General features: G+C 44.9%; 1 protein-coding gene across 1 annotated transcript; it reads right to left on the reverse strand.

Moving 5' to 3' along the window:
* Window positions 1-8630: 8630 nt before the first annotated feature.
* On the reverse strand, window positions 8631-9581 carry LOC119895637 (odorant receptor 131-2-like). Its single transcript, XM_038708889.1, has one exon. It carries the CDS (start codon window positions 9579-9581, stop codon window positions 8631-8633), a length of 951 nt encoding a protein of 316 aa, XP_038564817.1.

The following is a 9581-nucleotide window of genomic DNA, read 5'->3' on the forward strand; positions in this document are numbered from 1 at the left end:
AAAGACAAAGCTCTAAAACTAGGCTTCTAAGTCCAAAAACAGGAGAAAACGGTGCAAACAAAAGAAAGGGCTTCTCACTCCTACTCACTGCTAGTAGCTGACACAATATAGCTACAACAAAAGGAAATTGCTTCCTAGAAACAAAAATGGCAAAGCCAACAAAACCAGGTTGTCATAAGACAATCAGAAGGACTACTTTACTACTTACAATCTAAGTTGAATATAGTCACAACCGTTCACTATGTACAATAAACACAGACATAGCACACAGTCCTCAGGCAGGTTGGGAATGGCAGAGAGAGGGGCAGAGTTCCTGTCCGTAGGGCTTAAGATGGCTGCTGTCATCCAGATGCCCAATCAGGAGGCTCCAATCAGCTCAACCAGACCAATCCAGTGTGTCCACCTGTTCTCCAGTACCTGCATACACTCACACACACACTCTAATGGAGGATAACAGCTGACAGTGCCAGGAGAGATAAACAACAAAATATGACCCCAGGGTCATAACACCTCCCCACCCAAGATCAAACATTTTCCTCTTAAGAAAAAGGTTTGATTCAATGAGACCTAGAGAGAGCATCAGCCATAACATTTTCTAAACCCTTTTTGTAACGAACCTCAATATTAAAGTCCTGCAGTAATAGGGACCAGCGCATGAGACGCTGGTTGCTATTTTGCATTCGAGTCAAGAACACCAGGGGGTTGTGGTCAGAGAAGACGATGGCTGGCACATGGCTAGACCCAAGGTACACTTCAAAGTGTTGTAATGCTAACAGCAATGATAAGGCCTCCTTCTCAATGGTGCTGTAATGCAGCTGGTGTCTTTTGAACTTTTTGGAAAAGTAGCAAATGGGGTGATCAATGCCTCGCACATCCTCCTGCAGGAGCACTGCACCCGCACCAAGCGCACTGGCATCTACTTCCAGCTTAAATGGACGAGTGAAGTTTGGGGCGGCGAGCACAGGCTCACTGCAGAGGAGAACTTTGGCAGCCTCGAAAGCCATCTGACATTCTTCTGACCACTGGAAAAGAGTTTTGGGACTTGCCAAACTGGTTAAAGGAGCTACCACATCAGCAAAGTTTTTGCAGAACGCACGGTAGTACCCAGCCATCCCCAGAAAACGACGGAGCTCACGACGTGTCTGAGGAGCTGGGAAATCTAAGATTGCCTGTACTTTGGCAGTAACTGGGCAGACACGACCTTGACCTACTTGTTTACCTAAGTAGGTAACAACAGCCTTCCCGAACTCACATTTAGCCAGATTGAGTGTAAGGGAAGCAGCACACAAGCGTTCAAAAATCACTCTGAGGGTCCTCATGTGATCAGACCAAGTTGACGAATAGGCCACGATGTCATCCAAATAAACTTCACAATTTGCAACCCCACATAGGACTGTATTCATCAACCGCTGGAAAGTTGCAGGGGCATTTCTCAGACCGAATGGCATGACTGTATACTGGAGGAAATGATCCGGAGTGACGAAGGCACTTATGTCAGAGGCGCGTTGAGTAAGTGGGACCTGCCAGTATCCTTTTAGTAGGTCCAATTTGGTGACATATTTTGCTGACCCTACTCGATCCACACAGTCATCCATGCGTGGAAGTGGAAAAGAATCTGGTTTGGTAACAGCATTGACTTTTCGATAATCATTGCAAAAACGTGTGGTCTGGTCAGGTTTGGGGACCAGCAGTGAAGGGGAACTCCAGGAACTACTACTGGGACAGCAAAACCGTGGTCAAGGAGGTACTTTACCTCCTGCTGCATTAATGCACGTTTTGTTGGATTGACACGATATGCATGCTGTTTTATGGGTTGATGATCGCCTACATCAACATCATGACTTAGCACATTGGTCTGCATGGGAATGTCCCCGAAAAGAGTTGGATGAGCCTTAATGAGCTCACTAACATGAGTCCTAGCAGAATCAGACAGATGCACCAAATGTGTGTCTAAGTCTGTCAATATTTCAGAGTTTCTAAGGCGCACACTGGAAACAGAACTACGCCGGTCATCCAGCCCATCATCACTGGGACTGTATGTAACGACTGACACTAAGGCCATAGGTGCAACCACGAGGGGTGAACTAACAGAATTATTACGGTCAACATAGGTTTTAAGCATGTTGACATGACACACACGAGTTTTCCTTCTACGATCAGGGGTCCGGATTACATAATCCGTGTCACTAAGTTTACGATCGACCACATAAGGACCAGAAAACTTTGCTTGCAAACCAGAACCAACGACAGGTAACAGAACTAGTACGCGCTCACCGGACTGAAAGGTACGCACCACAGACTTTTTGTCATAAGTAACTTTCATTTTTGTCTGGGCACTTGAGAGTGTGTCACGGGCAACATCACACGCATGATGTAGCCTCTCCCTGAACGAACTAACGTAGTCCAGAATATTGTCACTAGGGCTAGTGGTACCTGAGAGCCACTTCTCTCTCAGTAGGCGTAATGGGCCTCGCACAGTGTGACCGAAAACTAGATCAGCCGGGCTAAAACCTAAGGATTCCTGTGACGTTTCTCTCACAGCAAACAACAACAGCGGCAACCCCTCATCCCACTCACTGTTTGACTCAGTGCAAAACTTGCGCAGCATGCCTTTTAGAGTTTGGTGAAATCTCTCTAATGCGCCCTGGCTTTCTGGATGGTAAGCGCTGGAGGTATTGTGTGCCACATGTAACTCTGCCATAACCTGGGCGAAGATTTTGGACATAAAGTTTGATCCCTGGTCACTTTGGATGCGTTTAGGAAGACCAAAAGTGGAGAAAAACTTAACAAGTGCTTTCACAATGACACGGGCCTTCAATGAGCGCAACGGAATGGCTTCAGGGTAACGAGTGGCAGAACACATAATGGTGAGGACATACTGGTTACCGGACTTTGTTTTAGGTAAAGGACCAACACAGTCAACAATAACGTGCTCAAAAGGTTCTCCGACGACAGGAATGGGCCTTAATGGAGCAGGAGGAATCACCTGATTCGGTTTACCTGAGACCTGACAGGTGTGGCACGATCGACAGAATTTTACCACATCTGATTTAAGTCCAGGCCAGAAGAAATAACGAAGCACACGATTGTACGTTTTCCTTATGCCTAAGTGGCCGGACATGCAATGGTCATGGGCCAAACTTAAGACCTGAGATCGGAATGCCTGTGGCACTACAATTTGGGACACTGACTCGTGCGTACTACCAGAGCTTGGAGACCAGTGCCGCAGAAGAACACCATCCTCAACCAGGTAGGACACAGACTTTTCACATGATTGGCTTTCTGCAAGAGAAAAGCAAGAGGTTAAGCTAGAGTCAGCTTTCTGTGCTCTGATCAGCTGCTCTTTATCTACAGCAAGGGTTAGGTTTTGATAATCAGGCTGAAGCTCCACACAGATAGGTGCATTTTCTCTACAATCGTGATGGGAGCTTGTTGGATCAGAGCCGCTCATGAAAGAGTCGCTAAGATCCACCAAGTCGCCAAGCTTTTGTGCTTGAGCACGGGTTACAACACAAACAGGAAACAACGGGGTCAAGTCAGGCACCCCAGTGTCGGGAACGCATTCATCCGCAATCGGATGTTCGATCACCTCGGGAGATGGGAAAACTTTACCGCCAGCCAAATCGTTACCGAGGATTAAGTCTATACCGGCTATTGGCAACTGAGGGCGCATAGCAATTCTAAATTTCCCGGACACAAATCTGGAGAACAACTGAATGAAGTGCAACGGCGCCCGCACTGCACACATTTTGACTCCCCATGCCAACACGTCTGCACCACAATAGGTCTCAGCTGAGAGAGGTAAAACACCATCACGGATCAGTGATTGCTTGGCTCCAGTATCCCGCAGGATAGTGATAGGGATTTGTTTTTCCTCACCCACCAGAGAAACAAAACCCTGTGACACAAATGGCCTAAAAGCCTCGTCAATGTGGTCTTTTTGAGCATTAACCAGATTCAACTTTTTGTGGGGTGAAGTGTGGATGAGCCCTATTGGTGAGGGTGTTTTGGCATTCATACTGTGCTCCTTCCTTTTAAGAGAAGGGCAGGCAGCGATGAGGTGTCCTTGCTCATGACAGTAAAAACACTCCCGACTTTCTGTGGTGGCAGTGGGGTTACGACGATAACTCATAGGAGAGTTACCCTTACGGTCAACTGAGGTCGGCTCCCGACGAACAAATTTATGAGTTAGGGTAAACTCATCCGCCAGTACAGCGGCAGCAGCAAGGGAAGTGACTTTTTGTTCATTTAAATACATGACAATTTTCTCTGGGAGCCGATTCTTAAATTCCTCCAACACCACAAGTTCCCGCAGATCCAATAACGTTGCTATCTTACTGGCCTGACACCATTTATCAAAAAGAGTACCTTTCTCTCTTGCAAACTCTACATACGTCTGGGTGGCAGTTTTTTCACAAGCTCTAAATTTTTGCCTATATGCTTCTGGCACTAACTCATAGGCACGAAGGACAGTGGTTTTAACAACATCATAATTCAAACTGTCTTCAATGGACAGAGAGGTACAGACTTCCTGAGCTTTGCCTATTAACTTACATTGGAGTAACAGAGGCCACACACTCTTTGGCCAATCCAGTGTAGCAGCAATACGTTCAAAAGCATTGAAAAAGCAGTCTACCTCAGACTCTCTAAATGGTGGAACTAATGCAATGTGCCTACTCACGTCAAAGCTGTCTTGGGGTCTTGGAGTGGGTGATGGTGAGGTAGGAGAACTGGCAGATGTAGCGGCTCCCCGCTCTATCTCCAGAACTCTTATCTTTAAATGCATGGCTTGCACCTCCAACTCCCGATTTCTCACCTCTGCCTCTTTTATCTGCAGCGTTAGCCTCAGCTCTTCTGCAGTCGGGCTCGTCTGAGCTGCAAGGCCTTGAGGTGGTATTATTTGGAGTGGGGTAACAATACCAGCACGATCACCCGGATCCCCCTCTGTAGGATTTAACTCCCCAAACAAACCCCTTTCAGTCAGCTTTAAGCATAGGAGCTCCTTTAACTCCTGCTTCTTAAGACTGAGTGGAAACTGCACATCAAAAAAGTTCCCCACTAAAATCAGGTCAGTCTTCTTACATTTATCCAACTTATCAATCGACGGACTAGTAGCAAAATCCTCTAATTTAAACTCCATTTTGCCACCACTACAAAAGAAAACTGCCAACCACACGGATAGAGACACAAGAAACAACTTACCTAACCTACCTAATTCGATGACAAAGAACACGAGCAATCCCGGACGAGCCCCCAATTTATGTTACGTCCCAAGGTCTAGGGGTGTCCTGGAGGTAACATAAATGTGTGGCCTCCCACTCTTCCCATTCCCAAACAAGGCCAGTACACAACAAATACAATTTAGCAGTTTTTATTATACCTCGGAGATGAGCAGTGCCCAAAACAACAACCAAAACACTAAGAAAAAACCTAAATCTTTCCTAAACCCAAAACCAAAAGGTAAAGAAAAGACAAAGCTCTAAAACTAGGCTTCTAAGTCCAAAAACAGGAGAAAACGGTGCAAACAAAAGAAAGGGCTTCTCACTCCTACTCACTGCTAGTAGCTGACACAATATAGCTACAACAAAAGGAAATTGCTTCCTAGAAACAAAAATGGCAAAGCCAACAAAACCAGGTTGTCATAAGACAATCAGAAGGACTACTTTACTACTTACAATCTAAGTTGAATATAGTCACAACCGTTCACTATGTACAATAAACACAGACATAGCACACAGTCCTCAGGCAGGTTGGGAATGGCAGAGAGAGGGGCAGAGTTCCTGTCCGTAGGGCTTAAGATGGCTGCTGTCATCCAGATGCCCAATCAGGAGGCTCCAATCAGCTCAACCAGACCAATCCAGTGTGTCCACCTGTTCTCCAGTACCTGCATACACTCACACACACACTCTAATGGAGGATAACAGCTGACAGTGCCAGGAGAGATAAACAACAAAATATGACCCCAGGGTCATAACACAAGCATTACTCCATAAGAAAAACACTGAAAAACAGAATAAATAGTAAAAAAAATAAAACTTCATACATACTTTGAGTTTTGTTAAGTTAAGAATCCTTCTTTGTATGTCTTCATGCATTTATGAGTTTCACCCGTGTCGTGTCTGACCCTCTCTCTGTGCATATACTGTACAGTCCATGTGCTTCCCTTGTCTTTTGTTTAAACATTTTTTATCTTTGTATTTTGTCAAGAGTCCCAGCCTCATCTCCAGTGTTTTCCTGTGTTTTGCCTGATTTTTAGACTTTTGTGGATTTTGCAGAAGTGAAGCAGAAAACTATCGCTTTGCTGATTAAAATGTCCAATGTCATAGGCAGCAAGTCTCATCAGCTGTCGCTAGTTAAAGTTTATTTCGTCTGTTGTCAGGTTTTTGTGCTCTCTACATGTCACCTCTCTTTAGCCACATCTCCACTTTCTCAGGTTCCTTGGCAAAGGGCAGTTGCAGTCTGTTCCCAAGGAGCAGAGCTCAAAGACAATCAGCTAACTCATAGTCCTGCTGAATGTTGAGGGGAAGAATTTCTTCTCAGTCATGGCGAGAAGGATGCCCACCGACACGATGAGGAATAGCTACATCGATTCCAGCTACCTGAATGCCGGGGTCCCAGGCTTCCGGAGCTGTGTTAAATATGCCACTGTGATTTGTGAACAGTCAGACCACTAAGAAGGAGAAGAAGGATGTGCACGTTGTATGGCTGGACCTAGCCAATGCATAGGGGTCAGTGCCACATCAGCTCATTGCCTGTGACTTTTTCTACTGACAGCATCAAGTCCATTGTGATGAGCTACTTCCAGGAGCTGCACATGCCCTCCCCCACGCCAGGTCACCACCAGACGGCAGCAGCTGGAAGTAGGAATTGCAATGGGATGTTCCATCTCCCCCACCCTCTTCATAGCAGCATTCAAAGTCAGCTTGATCGGAGCGAGGCAGGTGATGGGTGGAGTCTGGCTGCCTGGAAGGTGGAGGCTCCCCGAACTGAGGAGTTACTTGGATGACATCACACGCTTGCTTCAAACTGCACCGTGCACATTCAGACCCCTAAAGAGACGGGGCAGCCTTCATACAGGGCGAGCAGGCATCGGATGTGGTTCAGAGCCTTATTATCTTCGAAGGTATGAGGATGGAGCAGGAGGAGTGCAGGCTGAAGGCGATGGCACAGGGGGAGCAGGGTTGCTGGACAACGTGGAAGAAGGGTGATTTGCCAGGATAGCTGTGTCCTCCTGCTTCTAGTCCTTATGCTAAGCTAGGTTAACCAGGCCGGACTCCAGCTCCATACTAACCCACTACAGTGAACACACATTTGATTGATACCAATCCTCTCACCTCACTCTTAGAAAGAAAGAAAATAAGCCTATTTCCTAAAATGTCGAACTTTAGAGTAACTTAAAAGGTTACGTGTGGAGTACTATGGAGTAATACTTCTACTAGTGGGTCCCTGTTTTGTTTGTTCTCACACAGGTGATGCATTACAAATTACAGAAGAAAACTCCACATAGCCCCTTTAATACCCCCTTTTAACACAGCATAGCCCTACACACAATGAAAAATTATATTCAAATCTACCCAGACAACCCAGAGGGGAGTACGAGGCAATTAAACTTTAAGTTTGGAGTTTTACTTGGTTTCAAAGAGCCATACTGTATGATGCATATATTTTATACTTACAATTTGGACACTCAAATAAAATGGCAGATAACAGATGTAAATATAGTGCAATAGGTAGTGATACAGCCTTTGTTTCCATGAAAATAAGAATAATTTAATAGCATGTGACAATAATGATGAATTTCACTATTCATTGAACTATTTATGTTTTACTCTTGAATTAAATGATAATTTAGTTCATACATTCTTATTGATTTAATCAATTTTGAAACTTTAAGTTCCACACTTCTTTCTTTCCTTCGTTCTAAATAAGGGGGCTATCTGCATAATCTTTACCCCCATGTTCTGTGTTTTTAAGCACTGCGGGTGTTTGGGGAGGTCAGGACACTGTGAGGTTAGATAAAGGCTGATTTTGGATGCACTGAATGGTGTAAAATGCTGGTGTAGCAGTGATGAGGGCTGCCTGTGTTGGCCAGCGTCTTATCACCAGGGCAGATGAGCGTGACAGAGGATTAAGCTGCATTTTTCATGTCAAACCAGTTAATAACCCATCTTTATAAGTTATTACACATGCTTTGTTTTATTATTCTACAACAAGCCCTGCAATGTATTATCACAATGAACACATGTGCTGGGGCGCGTGAGGGCCTAGCTGTTAAGATGCCGTGTTTGCATCCGTCAGGGATTCTATGTCTCATTCTTGTGTCATCTCTATGAAGTCCATACTTATCCAACAAAGGAATAAAGCTCCCCCCTCCCCAAGCATTTGACACACAATAACACGTTAGAAGTTACAACTATGCTGAAAACACATTAGGATAAAGTGAGATAAAAACAACTTAAGACATCCGTTTAAAATCACCTGCTCTTGGACGTGAGAATTATGATATGATTATGAATTTCAAGCATTAGTGACATTTACAAAATTATAAACTGTGTTTTCAATTTCTTTCTTGTGCAGTCTCTACAGTCAGATATGGTGATTTATGAAGGCCTCCCTTAAAACTTGACTTCTCAGCCTGAGCTGGAACGTTTCAGTCGAAAGCATAGATGGTACATGAGAACGGGTCTGATGGTCTGGTCTCTGAGGCCATAGATGAGAGAACTCAGACATCTGGGGAATATAAAAACACACAGATAAAAAACATTCTGGATGCGCACAATTACTATCCTTGTTACAATTCTTGAAAGAGCAATGAGCAGAGGACTGTATATAGTCGAGGAGAGACTGAGGCCCAGCTGCACCAGATGCAGCAGCAGTGTGTTACGAGCTTTACGGACTGAAGCTTTGTCTGTGGAGGCCGACCTGGCTGCTATCATCACACCAATATAGGAGGAAGTTATTACCAAACCCGCTGATACAAACAGAAAACAAGTGTAGGCTTTGCCATAATCAGCAGATACTTGGCCAAGAAGCATGGCCATGTTAGAGCAAAAATCTTTCATCTGCAGGCTCTCCAGGTCTTTAAAAGGAAATTCTAAAAGCAAAAGAACTCGGGTGAGAACATTTAGTGAACTGAAGACCCAAATCACAATGATGGCCCCCCCTGTGTTTCTGACGGTGATGATGTTAGCGTGCCTCAGTGGGTAACACACAGCTACAAATCTCTCCAGAGACATCACCACCAGTGTGAGAGGAGAGATTTCATTTGTGAGATAACCAAGCATGTCAAGAACACCACACACAGGATACGTCAGCGTTATTCTACAAGCAGCGATTACATACAGTAACTGGCTCACTGCCATCTGAACAGTGTCTGCAAGAAGGAGGTTAAACAGCAGAATGTAACGAGAGGTCTCACAAAACACTGGTTTACTCCTCAATGTGAACAACATGGTCCCATTAATGAAGAGAAACACACAACATGGCACTGTATTCAGAGTGGAAAATAACAGTCTTTCCAGTAACCCCTGATACTGTGTTTCAGTTGTGACATTGGACAGAGATTGATTTACATACGACAT

This window comes from Micropterus salmoides, unplaced genomic scaffold, assembly GCF_014851395.1.
Source record: "Micropterus salmoides isolate LMB-PRFRI ecotype aquatic unplaced genomic scaffold, ASM1485139v1 Ms_hic_scaffold_9, whole genome shotgun sequence".
NCBI classification, from domain to species: domain Eukaryota; kingdom Metazoa; phylum Chordata; class Actinopteri; order Centrarchiformes; family Centrarchidae; genus Micropterus; species Micropterus salmoides.

Bases quoted from the DNA above. Each gene is read 5' to 3' on its own strand.
- LOC119895637 (XM_038708889.1), bottom strand. From the start codon at position 9,581: ATGTCGTATGTAAATCAATCTCTGTCCAATGTCACAACTGAAACACAG.